Here is a 25,110-nt window from a genome sequence, read left to right on the forward strand (position 1 = left end):
GATTCAGAAAATTCAACACGCAGAGAAATATTCAACCATAGCCAACAAATCTGTGATGGAAATCAGCAAAACTCAAATTGAATCAACATCATTTTCATCAACAAAAGTTTCATCTGAAATCCCAAAACCACCAGAATCACCACGACCATTAAAGAAAGTTTATGTTGCTCCTATAAGATTTACACATCCACCCTCTCCCCCTCCCTTCCTGAAATCCACTCAATTCAAAACTCCATTAATAAAGGCAGAGAAAAAGTACAGAAAACAGAAAGTGGGTAGTCCATCGCCTGCTACACTGAGTCCCATTTTCATGCATGAGCCAGTAACTGCTGCCCTTGAAATGCTCTCCTCTGAGGAGACCAGAATAGAGCAATCAAAGAAGAGCATGATGTTTGGTTTCACTCAAGAGAATGCTGAAAAGACTGTGACCAATGTCAAGTCAGGCACACTGTCATCTGATTTTTCCAAGCACGCCCAAATCTCAGAAACTCCTTCAAGCATGAATTTGATCTCTGCTGGGAATGGGCAAAATCTCCCTGAATCTGCTGTTATTTCTGCAACTAAACACCATATTGTCTCTAATGAAACATCCAAAGTCTCCCCCATTCAGCACCAGACATCGATTTCCTCCACAAAGCAACAGACAGTTACTGCAGCTAAACAACAGGTATCGTCAGCATACACAGAGCAGTCACACTTTGCTGTAAGTAGCTCTCAAGTCCAGATCTCGACCAGTAATGCTAAAAAGGTTGAAAATATGAATGAAGATGTCAAAAACCTCAAAACCACCTCTCAAGTCCAGATCTCGACCAGTGACGATAAAAAGGTTGAAAATACAAAAAAATATATCAGGAAAGATGTCAAAAACCTCAAAACCACCTCTCAAGTCCAGATCTCGACCAGTGACGATAAAAAGGTTGAAAATGTGAATGAAGATGTCAGAAAAGATGTCAAAAACCTCAAAACTACCTCTCAAGTCCAGATCTCGACCAGTGACGATAAAAAGGTTGAAAATGTGAATGAAGATGTCAGAAAAGATGTCAAAAACCTAAAAACCACCTCTCAAGTCCAGATCTCCACCAGTGACGATAAAAAGGTTGAAAATGTGAAAAAAGATGTCAAAAACCTCAAAACCACCTCTCAAGTCCAGATCTCGACAAGTGACGATAAAAAGGTTGAAACTCTGAATAAAGATGTCAGGAAAGATGTCAAAAACCTCAAAACTACCCCTCAAGTCCAGATCTCAACAAGTGACGATAAAAAGGTTGAAAATGTGAATGAAGATGTCAGAAAAGATGTCAAAAACCTCAAAACCACCTCTGAAGTCCAGATCTCGACCAGTGACGATAAAAAGGTTGAAACTCTGAATAAAGATATCAGGAAAGATGTCAAAAACCTCAAAACCACCTCTCAAGTCCAGATCTCGACCAGTGATGCTAAAAAGGTTGAAGATACAAAACCAGATGCCAAAAAAGATGTCAGAAATCTAAAAACTAAAAATTCCCATAAATCTGAGGACAAGAAGAACAAGGATAATTCTGCATCCCAAGGACCCGAAAAGGTTTCTGACCAGCCTACCAAAACAGAAAAGGTAACCCAAGAAACAATTGTCAAAGTAGTCAGATCACCCTTGGAAGACAAAAATAAATATGATATTTATGTATCACAAGCACCTGAGAAGGTTCCTAGTCAGTCAATTAAAAAGGTAACCTCAGAAACTAATGTCAAAACAGGCAAAAAGAAGGCCAAAGGGCAAGAAAAGAAAGTAGAAGTAAAAGACATGAAACAGCCAGATGAAGCTAAGAAGGAAATAATTTCACAGGTGAAGGATGTCACTAAGGGAAAGGTTTCTAGTGAGCAAACGCATCATGAGACTGAGGACAAAGTCAAGGTCAAGGAGGACAGTCAGAAAGTGCTTGCTGTTAATGACAACCAACCAGCAACTCCAACTCCCGCAAGAAAGAAGAAGAAGAAGAAGAAGAGGTCAAAAGCCAAAGATGCGGCTGCCTCTGCAGAATCAACTAAATCTGTTTCTGAAAGTTCCACTCAAAGTCAGGAGATCACTGTAGTGCAGACGCACAAAGCCCATCAAGAGGAGCACATTCAGGTACATAAGGAAGTGATTATCACTGAAAGCAAAGATGAAAGCAAAGTTCACCAACGCATCCAGGAGCAAGGAACAGTGAAAGTCGAAAAACAGGTCAAGGCATCGCAAAAGAAGAAAGAGGTGACCTCAAACCAGCAGATTCAAGACAAACCAAAGGAGATATACAGAAATATTCCAGTGAAAGTGGAAAGTGGAAAAATGACAAGCCAGTCATCACAAAAGGATCCTGCGAAGCCCTCAACAGGGAGCACTGAGGATTGTTTAGAGGGAACCCACACTACTCTGGAGAAGCATGAGAGTAAACCTACTTCTGAAAAGATCATTGTTGGTGGGGAAACTCAAAAAATACATAAGATAAGTATTGGCTCTTCAAAAGTGGAAAGTAAAAAGACATCACGTGAAAGCAAAAAGCAAGAGTGGAGTGTAAAATCTATTGATCGTAGCGCACCCTCACCCTTACTACGGACGCGCTCACCCTCACCCACCTTTATTACCATTGAATCTACCCAGAGAACGGCCTCACCTCGGAGAATAACCCCATCACCTATCCCAATGCTCAGACCAGCCACTCCCCCAACGCCTCCCCCTCGCAAATTGGAACCTCCTACATCACACATCAATAGGGCCACACCCTCTCCCACCTTTTCTAGAGCAGAGAACTTGGCGTGGATAAAATATACTACAGCCCAGCTTTCTTGTGGAGTGACGCCACCTCCGGTTCCAATTCCTATGCAGGTCACAGAAAATAAATCTGACATTGTGGAATACCCCGCATCATTCTATCGGCAGATCAAAATTGAGGAACAAACTGAGGAAACTTCTGAAATGCTAGCGAAGACAATTGTCACTGCCAAAAAACGTCCCAACGAATTATATGAAGAGGCTCAAATGGCTGCTGTGAAGGTCACAGGTGGACGGTCATTCCCTCAAATGGATAAGGAAGACATGGACGCTTCAGAAATGTCAGACTCATCAATGGTGACTACATCAGTGAGAGACAAGAGGGAGTTTTTTGCACAAAAAGCGGCAGAAAATAAAACTTATGTGCGAAAGGATCCCATTGACATACCAGAGCGCTTGGGCCCAGACATGGAGATACTCGAACCAGAAAACCAAGACAGTAGGGATGAAACACAAAGCACATCTGAGAAGATCGCAGAGAACAGCACTGAAGTAGTGGGATCTACAGAGTCAATCAAAAAAGAATTGATGGAACCTTCAGAAATGTCAGAGTCGTCAATAGTGACTACATCAGTGAGAGACAAGAGAGAGTTTTTTGAAGAGGCACAAAAAGCTGAAATAAATAAGACCTATGTACGAAAATACCCTATTAATGTCCTAGAGCACTTAGGTCCAACCATTATAGAGCCTGAAACAGAAAACCAAGAGAGGAAGGAAGACGTACAAAACACAACTGAGAAAATCACAGAGAAAATCTCTGAAGAAGTGGGATTTATGTGGGATGACCAGTGGGTGTCAGCTGCCATAGAGGCTATGGAAACTTCAGAAATGTCAGACTCACCAGCAGTGACATCAGTGAGAGACAAGAGAGAGTTTTTTGAAGAGACTCATAAAGCTAAAGTAAATAAGACTTATGTGCGAAAGGATCCCATTGACATACCAAAGCGCTTGGGCCCAGACATGGAGGAGCCCAAAACAATAAACCAAGACAGTAGGGATGAAACACAAAGCACATCTGAGAAGATCGCAGAGAACAGCACTGAAGTAGTGGGATCTACAGAGTCAACCGAAAAAGAATTGATGGAAGCTTCAGAAATGTCAGAGTCGTCAATAGTGACTACATCAGTGAGAGACAAGAGAGAGTTTTTTGAAGAGACTCATAAAGCTAAGGTAAATAAGACCTATGTGCGAAGGGATCCCATTGACATACCAGAGCGCTTGGGCCCAGACATGGAGATGCTTGAACCAGAAAACCAAGACAGTAGGGATGAAACACAAAGCACATCTGAGAAGATCGCAGAGAACAGCACTGAAGTAGTGGGATCTACAGAGTCAACCGAAAAAGAATTGATGGAAGCTTCAGAAATGTCAGAGTCGTCAATAGTGACTACATCAGTGAGAGACAAGAGAGAGTTTTTTGAAGAGACTCATAAAGCTAAGGTAAATAAGACCTATGTGCGAAGGGATCCCATTGACATACCAGAGCGCTTGGGCCCAGACATGGAGATGCTTGAACCAGAAAACCAAGACAGTAGGGATGAAACACAAAGCACATCTGAGAAGATCGCAGAGAACAGCACTGAAGTAGTGGGATCTACAGAGTCAACCGAAAAAGAATTGATGGAAGCTTCAGAAATGTCAGAGTCGTCAATAGTGACTACATCAGTGAGAGACAAGAGAGAGTTTTTTGAAGAGACTTATAAAGCTAAAGTAAATAAGACCTATGTGCGAAGGGATCCCATTGACATACCAGAGCGCTTGGGCCCAGACATGGAGATGCTCGAACCAGAAAACCAAGAGAAGGAGAACCTTCCAAAGGTGGACTTGTCTGGATTAGTCAACAAATTTGAAACACCAGAAGAGAAAGTTTATGTCAGAAAGCCTATCACAATGAGAGAAAGACGTGGGAGTGAGACAGAATACACAAAGTCTGACATAGAAGATACAGAAACTCAAGAGGAGGAAATGCTTACTTTGGACATCAAGGCTATTAAAAATGTTTTTGAAATGAGTGAGCAAAGTCCATCTTTCAAAGACGAGAAAAATCAACCGGATGAGCTGGATTCAAACCTGAGTGAAAACACAACAGAGAGTTCAAAAAAGGAGAACACCCAGGAGACACAGAGGGGCTCTGGGCAGATTTTGCCCCTGCCTTCCCAGAAAGAAGTGCAACAAATGTCAGCAGACCCAACAGACTCTGAAACCAAGTTAGTCACAGAGCATTTTGTGAACTTAGATGAATTAGGCAACAAGACGATTGGATCACTGAGCAGCACAATGAGTGTTTCCCAGCACTCAAAGAGCGTAACAACCGACCATCCCCCCTTCTCATATGCTGACGTGGTAAAAAAAAATGTTTCTCAGGTGACGCCATCTGAAACCCCAGATGAGGCTTCCACTGAAGAGTTGCTGAGGAATTTCCACGAAACATGGACGGAGAGTGAGAGTTTTTTCAAGAGTCTCGGCTACAGTGTCTCAGAGGAGAGAACATCACATCAAACGAAGAATAGTGTTACTGGTAAAGAGTTGTGCTGCCTGCATGACAGAACTTAAACTAGCTGTTAATAATGGCTTGTAACAATGCACCCTCTGATATTCAATGAGACCAAACATATTTACATGTGCCTGCATGGAGAGAGATTACTGTGAATGAAAAAATAACAAATGCGTCAATGAATAAAACATGGCAAAAGAACAAGACTTAAGCATGTCATGATGACATGTCGGAATAGCATCTCACACATATACAATATATTGTAACGATCCAATTTAAATACAACCCTTCTTATTGTTGACCTTCAAAACCAACACAAAGTACAAGATTGGGTCAACACTGTTTGTTCTGCCCTTGAATTGCGTTCCAATGCAAAACTAGACAGATAGCTAACAACTAAGTCTTCAATGAAACTCCCAAGACGGGACTTTTCTTGAATTAACATATTGTTAGCTATCTGTTTAGTTTGGCATGGGAATGCAGTTCATGGGCAGACTCGTGAGAACATTTTTCTTCCCAGGCTGAAGCATGACAAGAAATTAACTGCACTCAAAGAACTGCACTGAAAGACCTGCACCATAGCGTTGTTTTTAGCTGCTTTTATGCTTGCAGAACGAATCCTCTACTTCCTGTTTCCTTAGTCTTTCTAAGATACCTGTAAGCTCCACTAGGGGGCGATAAACACCATGGAACACAATGAAGATCCATCTTAACCAATGTAATAAAATAATATGTTACCTTCTAACAGGATGGCAGCACACTGTTTGTTATCAGTAAATAATGTATTTTTTGATTGTGCCTATAATGTGATTGTGCCTGTTTGATGATTTACTATACTACGCATGGTCATGTAATTACGCCTTGAAAACATTTCTTAATAACTGAGTCGTTGTATGTTGTGATTAAAAAAAGGCTATAATGGTGTTCACTTTTCTCTGGCAGACTCGAGTTCTCAAGTCGGAGCTTTGCACTGTGTGTCGGAGGAGGGTCTATCCGATGGAGTCTCTAATAGCGGACAGAAAAAAATTCCATAAATCTTGTTTCTGCTGCGAGTACTGCAGAAATAAATTAAGGTAAAGTACATATCAACCAACCCAAGTGGAGTTCAAAGTACTGTGAGTGGATTTTTGCTGTGAGCTGGTAAGCTGTGCTTGAAAGGTTGTGGTCCCAACAGTTTGTTGCTGCACATAAGACACCAATTTTATTGTGTTATGTTTGCAAATTAAGCAGTGAAAAGTTTTACATGTTTGTGGAATGTTGGAATTAATTGTAGCCCTTCTTCACACTTCACTGTTTTGAAAAATAATTACTTCTGTCTCCTCCAGCCTTGGCAACTATGTCTCTCTCCATGGACATCTGTACTGTTTACCGCACTACAAACAACTATTCAAGTCCAAAGGGAACTACGATAATCGATTTGGTCAGACACCTCACAATGAAAAGAATGTCAATGAAAATGGCAGTCTCGTTACCTCATCAGAGCAATTTGATTGGAGGTATTCACAGAGCAGCATAGGCTCAACAGAAAAGGACACCCTTGAAAAAGAATTTATGAAATCAATTAACGAGAATAAACTCAATTGTAATAAGATATCTGTTGTGTGGCCTCCACAAGCCCACTCCCCACAGAAAGCCTTTAAAGTAGAGGATGACATAAAGCTGACTAAGCCACAATGGCCTCCACAGGACAATTCCCCAAGGTCACCCAAACAACAACACAGAAAAGCTACTTCCAGGAGCTCTCTTTGAAAGAGAGCATTCCCACCGACATCATGTATGCCACAGGAAACGGAAGAAACTTCAAGCAGTCGAGGGTAAGGCAACCTATGAGGGCAAAAAGACAGTTGGAATTGGGAAAAGTCTGAGACTGAAGTACAAAAGGACAAGTGCAGTTGATACGAAGGGAATGAATGGTAGAAATTGTGTATATATTTATGGTGTGTGAGAGTGGAAGCAGATGGATCGGAAAGTACTGAGGGTCAGAGTGAAAGAGGAGTAGAATGACAGATGGAAACATGGAATGTTATGCTTAGAAATGGCACAGCCTCCCTCATTGGTCATTCAAGATTGATCATTGAAGACGTTATTAGCTCCAGATTTCACATGGAATTGACTCAGATTACTCATGTTTACTTGATCTCGAAAATATGTTGATGTGTTCAATGTGTCTCAGAAATATTTGACTAATATCTTTAGGGTAATGTAGTTTAATTTGTTAAATTTATATTTATCAATTAGTTTAAGTCCATGGAGAGACCATTGAAGGTTTCGAACACAGTATCAACATTTTTACATTGACCTTTTTCTAGCACCTGGTGTGCAGCCTAGTAAAAATTATCTTGGAAATACTTTGTTTTTAATATATATATATACAGTATATATCCTATTAATTTGTGTTAATCTTGTTTGTTTTGGACATTTGTATCCTATTTTAAAGAGCAAATATTTTGCCCTGCACATTAGATTCTTTAGATTAGACTACCTTGCTTTGTACAAGATAATTCCTGATTCTTTCATCCTGTCAGGCTGGTTACTCAACAACAATTATTTCAAATGTATTGCTGATCCAAGGGCAATAAAATCATTGAATCGGATAGTCTCAATTGACTTATTTTACATACATTTTACACAACATTCATACTAAATCTGTATAGAAACATACTGTATGAAAAACAGGTTTTGCAGAAGTGAAGATTTCTCCACACATACATATTTCGTGAAGCTAAGATTTACACTATATATACAAAAGTATGTGAACACCCCTTCAAATTAGTGGATTCGGCTATTTCAGCTGTGTATAAAATTGAACACACAGTCATGCAATCTCCAAACATTGGCAATAGAATGGCCTTACTGAAGAGCTCAGTGACTTTCAACGTGGCACCATTATAGGATGCCACCTTTCCAACAAGTCAGTTCGTCAAATTTCTGACATGCTAGAGCTGCCCCTGTCAAATGTAAGTGCTGTTATTGTGAAGTTGAAATGTCTAGGACAACAACAACAGCTCTGCCATGAAGTGGTAGGTCACACAAGCTCACAGAACAGGATTGCAGAGTGCTGAAGCGCGTAGTCTGTCCTCGGTTGCAACACTCACTACTGAGTTCCAAACTGCCTCTGGAAGCAACCTCTGCACAATAATTGTTTCCATGGCCAATCAGCTGCACACAAGCCTAAGATCACCATGCACAATGCCAAGCGTCGGCTAGAGTGGTGCAAAGCTCGCCACCATTGGACTCTGGAGCAGTGGAAATGCGTTCTCTTGGTTGCCAGGAGAACGCTACCTGCCAGAATGCTTAGTGGCAACTGTACAGTTTGGTGGAGTTGGAATAATGGTCTGGGGCTGTTTTTTATGGTTCGGGCTAGCACAAAGCACGGTCCCTTAGTTCCAGTGAAGGAAAATCTTAACTCTACAGCATACAATGACATTATCAACGATTCTGTGCTTCCAATTTTGTGGTAACAGTTTGGGGAAGGCCCTTTCCTGTTTCAGCATGACAATGCCCCCGTGCACAAAGCGAGGTCCATACAGAAATAATTTGTTGAGATCGGTGTGGAAGAACTTGACTGACCTTAACTGAATCGATCGCCTTTGAGATGAATTGCAACGCCGACTGCGAGTCAGGCCTAACCACCCAACATCAGTGCCTGACCTCACTAATGCTCTTGTGGCTGAATGGAATCAAGTCCCTGCAGCAATGTTCTAACATCTTGTGGAAAGCCTTCCCAGAAGAATGGAGGCCATTATAGCAACAAGAGGGGGACCAACTCCATATTAATGGCCATGATTTTGGAATGAGATGTTCGACGAGCAGGTGTCCTATTTTTGGTCATGTAGTCTATGTGTAATCAAAATGTAACTGCTGAATAACCTGCCTATAAACACTTAACTGATAAATACTACAGTTTACTCCGAGACAGCCCAAATAACATGTTATCTGCTACAGAGGATCTCACATAAGTCAGCTGTTGACAGGTTAAATGTTTGCTGAAGGAAAGGGTGCTTTAACAAGAGATCATCATGTAAGTTAACAACATGGTCCATACTGTTTTGAAGCTTTTACATTCCCTATAATGCTTATAAGTCACATTGATTGATTAATTGATTGATTACTAGCCTACTATCATCAAATAATTACTTAGACTATGTTAAATATATGTCTCAATCCACTCGAGACAACACAGGCTTTAAAGACATGGGGGTTAAGTCATTATCCATTTTGGCAGTTTTTTATTTAACCTTTATTTAACTAGGCAAGTCAGTTAAAAACAAATTTGTATTTACAATGACAGCCTACCAAAGGGCAAAAGACCTGGTGTGGGGACGGGGGACTGATATTTAAAAAAAACAAATACGCATCACGACAAGAGAGACAACACAACATAAAGAGAGAACTAAGACAAGATAATAGAAAGGCCGCAGCACATGACAACACAGCACAGTAGCAACACAACATGGCAACAACATAGTAGCAACACAACATGGCAGCAACACAACATGGTAGCAGCACAAAACATGGTACAAACATTATTGGGCACAGACAACAGCATAAAGGGCAAGAAGGTAGAGACAACAATCCATGACGCAAAGCAGCCACAACTGTCAGTAAAAGTGTCCATGATCGAGTCTTTGAATGAAGAGATTGAGATAAAACTGTCCTGTTTGAGTGTGTGATGCGACGGGTATACAGAGACGACCAGTTTACAGAGGAGTATAGAGTGCAATGATGTGTCCCATAAGGAGCATTGGTGGCAAATCTGATGGCCAAATGGTAAAGAACATCTAGTCGGTTGAGAGCACCCTTACCTGCCGATCTATAAATTATATCTCCGTAATCTAGCATGGGTAGGATGGTCATCTGAATCAGGATAAAGTTTGGCAGCTGGGGTGAAAGAGGAGCGATTATGATAGAGCAATCCACGTCTAGATTTAACTTTAGCCTGCAGCTTTGATATGTGCTGAGAGAAGGACAGTGTACCTTCTAGCCATACACCCAAGTACTTGTATGAGGTGACTAAACCCTCAGATGTAGTAATCAGACCTGTGGGGAGAGGGGCATTCTTCTTACCAAACCACATTACCTTTGTTAAGGAGGTGTTCAGAACAAGGTTAAGGGTAGAGAAAGCTTGTTGGACACTAAGAAATCTTTGTTGTAGAGCTTTTGACACAACATCTGGGGAGGGGCAAGCTGAGTATAAGACTGTATCATCTGCATATAAGTGGATGAGAGAGCTTCCTACTGTCTGAGCTATGTTGTTGATATAAATTGAGAAGAGCATGGGGGCTAGGATTGAGCTTTGGGGTACTCCGTTGGTGACGGGCAGTGGCGGACACAGCAGATGTTCTGACTTCATACACTGTGCTCGTTGAGAGAGGTAGTAAGCAAACCAGGCCAAAGAACCTTATGAGACACCAATACTCCTTAGCCGGCCCACAAGAATGGAATGGTCTACTGTATCAAAAGCTTTGGCTTTTGTCAAAAGTCAATAAAAATAGCAGCAACAAATTGCTTAGAATCAAAGGCAATGGTGACATCATTGAGGACCTTTTTAAGGTTGCAGTGACACATCCATAACCTGCGCAGAAACCAGATTGCATACCAAGTTTGCAATCTGTTTTTCCAACATTTTTGATAAACAGGGCAAAACTAGAAATAGGCCTATAACAGTTAGGATCAGCTTGATCTCCCCCTTTAAATAAAGGACAGACTGTCGCTGCCTTCCAAGCCATGGGAACCTCCCCAGAAAGGAGAAACAAGTTTTTTTTTAAAAGGTAAGAGATAGGCTTGGCGATGATAGGGGCAGCTATCTTAAAGAAGAAAGGGTCTAAACCATCTGACCCAGATGTTTTTTGGGGTCAAGTTTCAGGAGATCTGATAGCACCTCGGACTGCGAGAATAAACTTTGTGACCGCCTGCGAGAAGAAACTTTGTAGCAGGGCAGGGGGAAAAGAGGGAGAAGCGTCGGGGAAAGTTGCATTAGAAGGGGTGGGAGATGAGGAAATGTTGGAAGTGCAAGGAGGCATGGCTGAGTCAAAGAGGAATCCTGACTTAATGAAGTGGTTATTAAGGAGCTCAGTCATGTGCTTCTTGTCAGTTACAACCACATCAACTTTAAGGGACATGGGCAGCTGTGAGAAGGAGGGTTTATTCTCCAGGTATTTAAACGTTTTCCAGAACTTCGTAGTGTTAAACCCACAGAGAGAACAGCTCCTTAAAGTAACTAACTTTGGCCTTCCGGATATCCTGAGTGCACTTATTTCTCATTTGCCTGAACAAGAGCCAGTCAACCAGAGTATGTGTGTGCCGAGCCTTTCACCAAATGCAATTCTTGAGGTGGAGTAACTCACAGTCGAACACTCCTACTCCTTCAAGGGTTTTTCTTAAATTTTTACTATTTTCTAGAATGTAGAATAATAGTGCAGACATCAACACTATGAAATGTGGAATATTTTTTTGACCAAAAAAGTGTTAAAAAAATATATTTTAGATTTTAGATTCTTCAAAGTAGCCCTCTTGGAATTTTCTCAACCAGTTTCATGAAAGCTTTTCCGACAGTCTTGAAGGAATTCCCACATAAGCTGAGCACTTGTTGGCTGCTTTTCAATCACTTTTCAATCTCAATTGAATTGAGTTCAGATGATTGTGGATGCCAGGTCATCTGATGCAGCACCATCACTCTCCTTCTAAGTCAAATAGCCCTTACACAGCGTGGAGGTGTGTTTTGAGTCATTGTCCTGTTGAAAACCAAATGATAGTCCCAATAAGCACAAACCAGATGGAATGGCGTATCACTGCAAAATGCTGTGGTAGCCATGCTGGTTAAGTGTGCCTTGAATAAACCTCAGACAGTGTCACTAGCAAAGCACCCCCATACCATCACACCACCTCCTCCATGCTTCACGGTGGGAACCACACATGCTGAGATCATCCGTTCACTTACTCTGCGTCTCACAAAGTCATGCCGGTTTGAACCAAAAATCAGACCAAAGGACATTGGCCATTGCTCATGTTTCTTGTCCCAAGCAAGTCTCTTCTTCTTATTGGAGTCTTTTAGTAGTGGTTTCTTTGCAGCAATTCGACTGTGAAGGCCTCATCCTAACCAACCTGCCCTCCAAATACACCTCTGCTGTCTTCCACCAGGATCTCAGCGATCACTGCCTCATTGCCTGCATCTGTAATTGGTCTGCGGTCAAACGACCACCCCTCATCACTGTCAAACGCTCCCTAAAACACTTCAGCGCGCAGGCCTTTCTAATCGACCTGGCCTGAGTATCCTGGAAGGATATTGACCTCATTCTGTCAGTAGAGGAAAAAGTACTTTCCTCACCATCTTAAATAAGCATGCCGCGTTAAAAAAATGTAGAACCAGGAACAGATATAGCCCTTGTTTCACTCCAGACCTGACTACCCTTGACCAGCACAAAAACATCCTGTGGCGTACTGCATTAGCATCGAACAGCCCCCGCGATATGCAACTTTTCAGGGAAGTTAGGAACCAATATACACAGCCAGTTAGGAAAGCAAAGGCTAGCTTTTTCAAACAGAAATGTGCATCCTGTTGCACAAACTCCAAAACATTGTGGGACACTATAAAGACCATGGAGAATATGAGCACCTCCTCCCAGCTGCCCACTGAACTGAGGCTAGGAAACACTGTCACCACCGATAAACCCACGATAATTGAGAATTTCAATAAGCATTTTTCTTCGGCTGGCCATGCTTTCCACCTAGCTACCCCTACTGCGGTCAACAGCCCTGCACCCCCCACAACAACTTGCCCAAGCCTCACCATTTCTCCTTCATCCAAATCCAGATAGCTGATGTTCTGAAAGAGCTGCAAAATTAGGACCACTACAAATCAGCCGGGCTAGACAATCTGGACCCTCTCTTGCAAACCCCATTACTAGCCTGTTCAACATATCTTTCATATGGTCTGAGATCCCCAAAGACTGGAAAGCTGCTGCGGTCATCCCCCTCTTCAAAGGGGGGGGACACTCTTGACCCACAGGGTCCAATCCTCGGGCCGACTATTTTCTCTGTATACATCAATGATGTCGCTCTTGCTGCTGGTGATTCTATGATCCACCTCTACTCAGACGACACAATTCTGTTTACTTATAGCCCTTCTTTGGACACTGTGTTAACTAACCTCCAGACGAGCTTCAATGCCATACATCTCTCCTTCCGTGGCCTCCAACTGCTCTTAAATGCAAGTAAAACTAAATGCATGCTGGACGGTTCTGACTTGTGAATATGTGAACAACTACAAATACCTAGGTGTCTGGTTAGACTGTAAACTCTCCTTCCAGACTCACATTAAGCATCTCCAATCCAAAATTAAATCTAGAATCGGCTTCCTATTTCGCAACAAAGCATCCTTCACTCATGCTGCCAAACATACCCTCATAAAACTGTCCATCCTACCGATCCTTAACTTTGGCGATGTCATTTACAAAATAGCCTCCAACACTCTACTCAGCAAATTCGATGAAGTCTATCACAGTGCCATCCGTTTTGTCACCAAATCCCCATATACTACCCACCACTGCGACCTGTGTACTCTTGTTGGCTGGCCCTCGCTTCATATTCGTCGCCAAACCCACTGGCTCCAGGTCATCTATAAGTCTTTGCTAGGTAAATACCTGCCTTGTCTCAGCTCACTGGTCACCATAGCAGCACCCACTCGTAGCACGCGCTCCAGCAGATATATTTCACTGGTCACCCCCAAATCCAATTGCTCTTCCGCCGCCTTTCCTTCCAGTTCTCTGCTGCCAATGACTGGAACGAACTGCAAAAATCACTGAAGCTGGAGACTCATATCTCTCTCACTATCTTTAAGGACCAGCTGTCAGAGCAGCTCACAGATCACTGCACCTGTACATAGCCCATCCAACTACCTCATCCCCATACTGTTATTTATTTTATTTATTTTGCTCCTTTGCACCCTAGTATCTCTACTTGCACACTCATCTTCTGCACAGCTTTCACTCCAGTGTTTAATTGCTATATTATAATTATTTCCCAACTGTGGCCTATTTATTGCCATACCTCCCTTATCCTACCTCATTTGCACACACTGTATATAGACTTTTTTTCTATTGTATTATTGACTGCATGTTTGTTTATTTCATGTGTAACAACTCTGTGTTGTTTTTTGTGTCGCAATGCTTTGCTTTATCTTGGCCAGGTCGCAGTTGTAAATGAGAACTTGTTCTCAACTAGCCTACCGGGTTAAATAAAGGTGAAATAAAAAAAAGAAAAATCATGCAGTCTCCTCTGAACAGTTGATGTTGAGATGTGTCTGTTATTTGAACTCTGAAGTAAGAAAATACTGCATTTTCTGAAGCTGGTAACTTTAATGAACTTGTCCTTTGCAGCAGAGGTAACAGTCCTCAAGAGAGCCAGTTTCCGCATAGCACTTGATGGTTGTTGTGACCGCAATTGAAGACTGACCTTCATGTCTTAAACTAATGATGGACTGTCATTCCTTTTTGCTCATTTGAGCTGTTCTTGCCATAATATGGACTTATCGGGCAATGTTTTGTATACCACCCCTACCTTGTCACAATAAGGCACACATGTTAATTGAAATGCATTCTAGGTGACTACCTCATGAAGCTGGTTGAAAGTGCCAAGAGTGTGCAAAGCTGTCATCAAGGCAAAGGGTGGCTCAAATATAAAATACATTGGATTTTTTAAACACTTTTTTTTTGGTTACTACTATGATTCCATATGTGTTATTTCATCATTTTGATGTCTTCACTATCATTCTACAATGTAGAAAATAGTCAATATAAAGAAAAACCCTAGAATGAGTAGGTGTGTCCAAACTTTTGACTGGAATGACTACATTGTGTATGTTTATTTATACAGTAATTCTTATTCAATGTGTCCTCACCTGGGATTTGAACTCACAACCTCTTGGTTCACGGCATTCTGATATTTCTGCTACATCACCACGTTGTTACGATAAATGAGTGATGAGGTGTGGAGTCAGGCGCAGAGAGCAAAAGATGTGGGGAAAAAAACATGCTTTAATGTCCCGGAAACATAACATGAACAAAATTGGAAACACAAATGAACAGAAATATAAACGGACAGCGTGAAACCCAAATGCAAACAAAAATACACTCAAACAACAAAACAGACGAACAAGGCCGCACAAAACAGAAGCGGGCTGAACAGACTATATATAACCCTACCCTAACAACCAAAAAAGAAACAGGTGCTACCAATTAGACAGAACTAAAGGAACACAGAACAACGGATCGGCAATAGCTAGTAGACCGGCGACGACGACTGCCGAGCGCCACCCGAACAAGAAGGGGAGTCACCTTCGGTAATATTCGTGACAGTACCCCCCCCCCCCCTGACGCGCAGCTCCCGCAGCGCGCCAATGCTGGCCTCGGGGACGACCCGGGGGCCAAGGCGCTGGGCGATCCGGACAGAGGCGATGGAATTCACTCAACATAGATGGATCTAGAATATCCCTCACCGGAACCCAGCAACTCTCCTCCGGACCGTACCCCTACCAGTCAACGAGGTACTGCAAGCCCCTCACCCGGCGTCTCGAGTCCAGAATAGCTCGTATCTTGTACGCCGGGGACCCCTCGATGTCCAGAGGGGGCGGAGGAACCTTCCTGCATGGGACCAGCTACCACCGGCCTGAGAAGAGACACATGAAACGAGGGGTTAATACGATAATACGAAGGAAGTAATAATCGATAACAAACCTTGTTTATTCTCCTCAGGACTTTAAAATGGCCCTATACACTGTGGACCCAGCTTCCGGCAGGGCAAGCGGAGGGGCAGGTTTCGGGTCGAGAGCCAGACCCTGTCCCCAGGTGCAAACACGGGGGCCTCACTGCGGTGACGGTCAGCTCTCTTCTTCTGCCTTATACTCGCTTGGCGTAATGACTCTTGGACAGCCCTCCAGGTCTCCTTAGAGCGCTGTACCCACTCCTCCACCGCAGGAGCCTCAGTCTGGCTCTGATGCCACGGTGCCAGGACTGGCTGGTACCCCAACACGCACTCAAATGGTGACATGTTGGTAGAGGAGTGGCTTAGTGAGTTCTGGGCTATTTCTGCCCAGGGAATATAACTCGCCCACTCCCCTGGCCGGTCCTGGCAATACGACCGCAGAAACCTACCCACCTCCTGGTTAACTCTCTCCACCTGCCCATTACTCTCCGGGTGATACCCTGAGGTCAGGCTGACCGAGACCCCCAGACGTTCCATAAATGCCCTCCAAACACGGGAGATAAATTGGTCTATACGAGATAGTGAAACGAAATCTAGTGAAAAACATGGCCCACCTTGCCTGACGAGGATTCAGTCTCCTAGCTGATCGGATATACTCCAGGTTACGGTGGTCAGTCCAGATAAGGAAAGGGTGCTTAGCCCCCTCAAGCCAGTGTCTCCACACCTTCAGGGCCTTAACCATAGCCAACAACTCCCTATCCCCCACATCATAATTCCGCTCCGCTGGCCCGAGTTTCTTCGAAAAAAAGGCACAGGGGCGGAGCTTCGGTGGCGCACCCGAACGCTGTGAGAGCACCGCTCCAAACCCAGCCTCGGATGCGTCCACCTCTACTATAAACATCAAAGAAGGGTCCGGATGCGCCAACACCGGCACCTCAGTAAACATCGCCTTCAACTTATGAAAAGCTCTGTTCGCCTCTGCTGACCACTGCAAACGCACCGGCTCCCCCTTCAGCAGTGCGGTAATAGGGGCAGCTACCTGACCAAAACCCCAGATAAACCTCCGGTAGTAATTGGCAAACCCCAAGAACCGCTGCACCTCCTTTACCGTGGTCGGAGTCGGCCAATTACGCACAGCCTTTACGCGGTCACCCTCCATTACCAACCCAGAGCTGGAAATGCGATAACCCAGGAAGGAAACTGATTGTTTGGAAAACTCACATTTCTCCGCCTTCACATACAGGTCATGCTCCAGCAGTCGTCTAAGAACCTTGCGCACAAGAGATACATGCGCAGTGCGTGTAGCGGAGTAGATCAAAATATCGTCAATATACACCACTACACCCTGTCCGTGCAGGTCTCTGAGAATCTCATCCACGAAGGATTGAAATATAGCTGGAGCATTCTTTAAACCGTATGGCATGACGAGGTACTCATAATGGCCAGAAGTAGAGCTAAATTCAGTTTTCCACTCATATCCCTCCCGAATACGCACCAGATTATAAGCACTCCTGAGATCCAGTTTAGTGAAGAACTGTGCTCCGTGAAATGATTCCACTGCCGTAGCAATGAGAGGTAGTGGGTAACTAAAACCCACTGTGATGGAATTTAGACCTCTATAATCAATACACGGACGTAAACCACCATCTTTTTTCTTCACAAAAAAAGAAACTCGAAGAGACAGGTGACATGGAGGGCCGAATGTACCCCTGTCCCAGAGCCTCGGTGATATAAGTTTCCATAGCCACCTTCTCCTCCTGGGACAAAGGATACACATGACTCCTGGGGAGTGCAGCGTTACCCTGGAGGTTTATCACGCAATCCCCCTGCCTATGGGGTGGTAATTGGGTCGCCTTCTTTTTACTGAAAATGATAGCCAAAAAATCGTTGTCGCACCGATGGAAACCCCTACACACCTGCCTGAACACTCATCAGACCACCCCTGTAGAGTTCCCTGTTTCCACGAAATCATAGGATTATGAATAGCTAGCCAGGGAATCCCAAGTACAACTGGAAACGCAGGTGAATTGATAAGGAACAAACTAATTCGCTCCTAGTGATTCCCCTGCGTAATCATCTCCAATGAAATTGTGGCTTTCTTCACCAGCCCTTACCCTAATGGTCGACTATCTAAAGAGTGCACGGTAAAAGGGGGGTCTACTTTACTAACGGAATCCTCAACCTCTGAGCGAGTCCGCGATCTATAAAGTTTCCAGCTGCGCCTGAATCTACCAGTGCCTTATGCTGGAGAGAAGGAGAATAATTAAGGAAACAAATTAATAGGAACATGTGACCAACAGGAAACTCTGGGAGAGTGTGGTGCTTACTCACCTGGGGTGACCGATGAGTGTTCTGCCTGCCCTCTCGATTCCCAGATGAATTCCTCCAGCACCGACCAGACGTGTGCCCTCTCCGGCCACAACTGGTACAGGAGGAGCTTCCTCCTCCGATCTCCCTTGACGCGGTCCCTCCTAGCTCCATCGGGATAGGGGCAGGAGGGTCAGGAGGTAGAACTGACAGGACCCTTTCAGAACGTCCACGAGCAGCTAGCAGATGGTCCAACCGGATCGACAGGTCTATCAGTCCATCCAGGCTAATTGTAGTATCCCGACAGGCCAGCTCCCTACGGACGTCCTCTCTCAGGCTACACCTGTAATGGTCTATCAGGGCCCTGTCGTTCCACCCTGCTCCAGCGGCCAAGGTCCAGAACTCCAGCGCGAAGTCCTGCGCGCTCCTCGTCCCGGGTCTAAGATGGAACAATCTCTCACCCGCCGCTCGACCTTCTGGAGGGTGATCGAACACGGCCCTGAAACGGCGGGTGAACTCCGGGTAGTTGTACCTCGCTGAGTCGGGCCCGTTCCAGACCGCATTAGCCCACTCCAGGGCTCCACCGGTAAGGCATGTGATGAGGACCCCCACTCTCTCCTCCTCCGAGGGAGCCGGCCGAACGGTGGCCAGGTAGAGGTCTAATTGAAGCAGGAATCCCTGGCACCCCGTGGTACTTCCTCGAAGGCGTAATGAGCAGAGCGCTGGAACCGGATCCAGATGGGGGAGATGGTAGAGTTGCTGGTGGGAGGGTCGGTGGGGTAGTAGGGAGACCATTCCTCTCCCAACGATCCATCCTCTCCATCATCTGATCCATCGCTGATCCTAGGCGATGGAGGATGGACGTGTGATGATGGACTCTCTCCTCCATAGTGGGAAGAGGAGTGGTCGCTGCTCCTGCTGACTCCATATCAGGGTGTGGGCTTCTGTTACGATAAACGAGTGATGAGGTGTGGAGTCAGGCGCAGAGAGCAAAAGATGTGGGGAAAAAAACATGATTTAATGTCCCGGAAACATAACATGAACAAAAGTGGAAACACAAATGAACATAAATATAAACGGACAGCGTGAAACCCAAATGCAAACAAAAATACACTCTAACAACAAAACAGACGAACAAGCCCGCACGAAACAGAAGCGGGCTGAACAGACTATATATAACCCTACCCTAACAACCAAACAAGAAACAGGTGCTACCAATTAGACAGAACTAAAGGAACACAGAACAACGGATCGGCGATAGCTAGTAGACCGGCGACGACGACCGCAGAGCGCCACCCGAACAAGAAGGGGAGTCACCTTCGGTAATATTCGTGACACACGTCTGTGTCAATGGCTGATTTTACCTGTATTCCGACACTTTGGATTTCAAAGCACAGTGCCTTCAGAATGTATTCACACTCCTTTACTTTTTCCACATTTTAGTTGTGTTACAAAGTTGGATTAAAATGGATGTAATTGTCATTTTTTGTCAACAATCTACACTCAATACTCTGTAACTTCAAAGTGTACATTACAAAACTTTTTATGAAAAATAGACCACTAATATGTCTTGATTAGATAAATATTCACCCCGCTGAGACAATTCATCTTCTCCGGTATCTGCTTCACTGATTTCTGCTCTTATTTCAGCACGTTAACACTAGAAGCTTATTGCCTAAAATGGAGCAATTGAAAGTGTGGGTTTACAGCTCCAATCTAGACGTGTTGGTCATTACTGAGACGTGGTTAAGGAAGAGGTGTTTTGAATACTGATGTTAACCTTTCTGGTTATAACCTTTTTCGGCAAGACAGATCTTCCAAATTTGGGGTAGTGGCAATATTTTCCAAGGATCACCTTCGGTGCTCGGTTGTCTGCTGGATTTAAGCATTACACTTTCAACTAGCTCTTTGTTGACTGTTGCTGGGTGCAATCGTCCTCCATCAGCACCGACCTGTATGTATGACTCCAAACACCCAGAAAGGCTACTATCCTTGATGTTATCTTCACAATAATCCTGATATGTATCAGTCTGGGGTTTTCTGTAATGACCTTAGTGATCACTGTTTAACAGCCTGTGTTCGCAATGGCTGCTCAGGGAAACGACCTGTCCTGATTTGTCATAGACGCTTGCTAAAAAACTTGAACAAGCAAGCCGTCTTTCATGAACTGGCCTCTGTAAAATGGTATAGAATCAGATTGAACCCCTCTGTCGAAGATGCTTGAACCTTCTTTTTTGCTTTTGTCAGTGGTATTGTTAACTCGCCCCCATAAAGAAAATGAGAATTAAAAACAGGTATAGCCCCTGGTTCGACCGTGATCTTGTCGAGTTACTCCACCTCAATAATTGCATTTGACGATAGGCTCGGCACAGGCATACTCAGGCTGACTGGTTCTCATTCAGGCAAATGAGAAATAAGTGCACTCAGTCTATCCGGAAGGCCGAACTGAGGAGCAGTTCTCTCTCAATGGGTCTAACACCAAGAAGTTCTGGAAAATGGTTAAAGAGAATAAACCCTCCTTCTCACAGCTGCCCATGTCCCTTAAAGTTGATGATGTGGCTGTAACTGACAAGAAGCACATGACTGAGCTCTTTAATCACCACTTCATTAAGTCAGGATTCCTATTTGACTCATGCCTCCTTGCCCATCCAACATTTCCTCATCTCCCACCCCTTCTAATGCGAATATCACTGATGCTTTGCCCTCTTTTTCCTCAGCCAAGGTACAACGTTTCTCCCTGCAGGCAGTCACTGTGTCCGTTGTGCTAAAGGAGCTCCTGAAACTTGACCCCAAAAAAACATTTGGGTCAGATGGTTTAGAACCTTTCTTCTTTCTTCTTCTTCTTCCTTTCTCCCTGGGCCTGCTCCGCTTTTCAGTTCGCTGCAGCTAGCGACTGGAACGAGCTGCAACAAACACTCAAACAGGACAGTTTGATCTCAATCTCTTCGTTCAAAGACTCAATCATGGATTATCTTACTGACAGTTGTGGCTGCTTTGCATTATGTAATATTGTGTCTACCTTCTTGCCCTTTGTGCTGTTGTTTGTGCCCAATCATTTTTGCACCATGTTTTGTGCTGCAACCATGTTGTGTTGCTACCATGCTGTGTTGTCATGTGTTACTACCTTTGCTATGTTGTTAAATTAGGTCTTTCTGTGTTGTCTCCACGTCGCCCGTCTCCTCGAGCTTCTTTTTTGTGAAGAAAAAGGAGGGAGGTCTGCGTCCATGCATTGATTATAGAGGTCTAAATTCCATCACAGTGGGGTTTAGTTACCCGCTACCTCTCATCGCCACGGCGGTGGAATCATTTCACGGGGCATGTTTCTTCACATAACTGCATATGATTTGATGCGTATCAGGGAGGGAGAGGAGTGGAAGACCGCATTTAGTACCACATCTGGCCATTATGAGTACCTTGTCATGCCGTATGGGTTGAAGAATGCTCCAGCTATTTTCCAATCTTTCATAGACGAGATTCTCAGAGACCTGCACGGGCAGGGTGTGGTAATGTATATCGATGATATACTGATCTACTCTGCCACACACGCTGCGCATGTGTCTCTGGTGCGTAGGGCACTTGGGCGACTGCTGGAGCATGACCTGTATGTCAAGGCTGAGATATGTGTGTTCTCCAAACAAGCCGTTTCCTGGGTTTTCGCATTTCCACCTCTGGGGTGGTGATGGAGTGTGACCGCGTTACAGCCGTGCGTAATTGGCCGACCCCGACCACGGTAAATGAGGTGCAGTGGTGTTTAGGGTTTGCCCATTACTACCGGAGGTTTATCCGGGGTTTTGGTAAGGTGGCTGCTCCCATTACCCCACTGCTGAAGGGGGGGCAGGCGCGCTTGCGCTGGTCAGCAGAGGCGGGCAGAGCTTTCAGTCGCCTGAAGAAGCTGTTCACCGACACTCCCGTGCTGGCTCATCCGGACCCCTCTTTGACGTTCATAGTGGAGGTGGACACGTCCGAGGCTGTGGTGGGAGCCGTGCTATCGCAGCGCTCGGGCACGCCACCAAAGCTCCGCCCCTGCGTTTTTTTCTCAAGGAAGCTCGGTCCGGCGGAGCGGAACTATGACATGGGGGACCGGGAGTTATTAGCTGTAGTCAAGGTGTGGAGACATTGGCTTGAGGGGTCCAAGCACCCTTTCCTCATCTGGACTGACCATCATAATCTCTAGTATCTCCTTGCAGCGAGGAGATTGAATCCGCGTCAGGCCAGGTGGGCCATGTTTTTACCCGATTTTGTTTTACGATTTCCTATCGGCCAGTCTCACCTTAATAAGGCTGACGCGCTGTCCCACCTATATGACACCGAGGAGCGGCCTATCGATCCGACTCCCATCCTCCCGGCTTCATGTCTGGTAGCATCGAGCGGGCGTTACGGTTGGAACCTGCACTCCCTCAGTGTCCAGCAGGTGTGCAGTACGTGCCGCTTGGTGTCCGTGATCGGTTGATTCGATGGGCCATACACTACCCTCTTCGGGTCAACCTGGTATCGAGAGGACAGTGCGGAGTCTTAGGGGAAGGTACTGGTGGCCCACTTTGGACAAGGACGTGAGGTTTTATGTCTCCTCCTGCTCGGTGTGTGCTCAGAGCAAGGCTCCTCGACACCTGCCTAGAGGGAAGTTACAGCCCCTCCCCGTTCCACAACAGCCGTGGTCGCATTTGTCGGTGGATTTTCTCACCAACCTTCCCCCGTCTCAGAGAAACACCACGATCCTGGTCGTTGTGGATCGGTGTTCTAAGTCCTGCCGTCTCATCCCGTTGCCCGGTTTCCCTACGGCCCTACAGACTGCGGAGGCTCTGTTTACCCATGTCTTCCGGCACTACGGGGTGCCTGAGGACATTGTTTCTGATCGGGGTCCCCAGTTCACGTCCAGAGTTTGGAGGGCGTTCATGGAACGGCTGGGGGTCTCGGTAAGTCTGACATCGGGTTTCCACCCCGAGAGTAATAGGCAGGTGGAGAGAGTGAACCAGGATATGGGTAGGTTTCTGCTGTCGTATTGCCGGGACCGGCCTGGTGAATGGGCGAGGTACATCCAATGGGCAGAGGTGGCTCAGAATTCCCTCCGCCACTCCACTACTAACATGTCACCGTTCCAGTGCATGTTGGGCTACCAGCCAGGCCTGGCTCCGTGGCATCAGAGCCAGACCGAGACTCCTGCGGTGGAGAAATGGGTGCAGCGCTCGAAGGACACCTGGGCAGCCATCCAGGAATCATTAAAACAAGCTAGTGGATGGCAAAAGAGGAGCGCTGACCAGCACCGCAGGCATCAGAGCCAGACCGAGACTCCTGCGGTGGAGAAATGCGTGCAGCGCTCGAAGGACACCTGGGGAGCCATCCAGGAATCATTAAAACAAGCTAGTGGATGGCAAAAGAGGAGCGCTGACCAGCACCGCAGTGAGGCCCCCATGTTCTCACCGGGGGACCAGGTCTGGCTCTCGACCCGAAACCTGCCCCTCTGCCTGCCCTGCTGGAAGCTGGGGCCTCAGTGTGTGGGGCCATTTAAAGTCCTGAGGAGGATAAACGAGGTGTGTTTAAGGTTACAGCTTCCTCCTTACTATCATATTAACCCCTCGTTTCATGTGTCTCTCCTCAGGCCGGTGGTGGCTGGTCCCCTGCAGGAAGGTGAGGTGCCGGAGGTCCCTCTGCCCCCTCTGGACATCGAGGGGTCCCCGGCGTACACTATACGTGCTATTCTGGACTCTAGACGCCGGGTGGGTGAGGGGCCTACAGTACCTCGTGGACTGGGAGGGGTACGGTCCGGAGGAGAGGTGCTGGGTACTGGTGGGGGACATTTTGGACCCTTCACAACTGAGAGACTTCCACCGCCTCCACCCGGATCGTCCTGCACCTCGCCACCCGGGTCGCGCTGCGGGAGCCGCTCGTCAGGGGGGTACTGTCACGACTCCCACCGAAGTGGCTCCCCTGTCTGTTCAGGCGGCGCTCTGAGGTTGTCGTCGCCGGTCTACTAGCCGCCACCGATCCCTTTTTCTTTTTCTGTTCGTTTGGTCTTATTGGTTGCACCTGTCTCTTATTTTGTTTCTTGATTTATGTCTATTTAAGCCTGTTAGGCCCACCTATGTTTGTGTGGGATTGTTCCTCTGTTAGTTTGTGGCTGGTCAGTTTTATGCGCCTAGAGATTTGGCTTGACCATTTGTACCGGAATAAAATGAGATTATCCAACCCTCTGCTCTCTGCGCCTGACTCCAAACCCACTACTCCTACAAGACTTGACGCTGTATATGAGATTTTTTCCCCCCAGAAGTTTTCCCCATGCTGATCTTTGGCTTTTTGGGATGCTTTTTACGCTGCCTGCCTTGCAGGTAAATTACATTTCTGGTAGGCGTCATTTATATGTCATTAATCCTGTCTGAGGATGAGCATTCAGTACTGTATGTGCTGTGAGGTCTGTAATATGGGTGCCACTGTGGTACAGCAAGGAAATCTAGGATCTATTTCACCACATTTTTACACTTAAGAAATGAGTGAGTTAATATAATGTCCCTCTTGTGTAATTATTTTTTGTTTCTTGTCTTGTTATTTCTTTAAACATAAGAATATCTCCAGTTTATCCCATAAGCAAGTAGTTTAGCCTCGTCAGTTGGTGTTACAATTAAAGAACTGGGCTATAAAGCCAGTCATTCCGCAAATTCATAACAATTGTTGGTTGAATGTAAATACCCTTATAACGTCAATCTACCTTGCTACAGCATGTAAAGTAGCTTTCTTTCTCTCAAGTGGATTGGCTACGACTCCATCGGATTACTTTCTGATTGGGCCGGTCTCTTGTCAATGTATGAGCTCTAACTCCAGGCACTAC

General features: G+C 45.3%; 1 protein-coding gene across 2 annotated transcripts; it reads left to right on the forward strand.

Moving 5' to 3' along the window:
- The first annotated feature begins 55 nt into the window (after positions 1-55).
- On the forward strand, positions 56-6,755 carry LOC127931061 (xin actin-binding repeat-containing protein 2-like). 2 transcript variants are annotated; one of them, XM_052521993.1, is made up of 4 exons: positions 56-916; positions 1,175-5,306; positions 6,225-6,355; positions 6,608-6,755. In XM_052521993.1, exons 1-3 carry the CDS (start codon positions 56-58, stop codon positions 6,314-6,316), a joined length of 5,085 nt encoding a protein of 1,694 aa, XP_052377953.1. In that variant the 3' UTR covers positions 6,317-6,355; positions 6,608-6,755. The 2 variants fall into 2 exon arrangements, with proteins under 2 accessions (XP_052377953.1, XP_052377952.1); XM_052521992.1 differs by having other exon boundaries at positions 56-5,306.
- Positions 6,756-25,110: the final 18,355 nt, after the last annotated feature.

Source organism: Oncorhynchus keta, chromosome 7 (assembly GCF_023373465.1).
Source record: "Oncorhynchus keta strain PuntledgeMale-10-30-2019 chromosome 7, Oket_V2, whole genome shotgun sequence".
NCBI classification, from domain to species: Eukaryota; Metazoa; Chordata; class Actinopteri; order Salmoniformes; family Salmonidae; genus Oncorhynchus; species Oncorhynchus keta.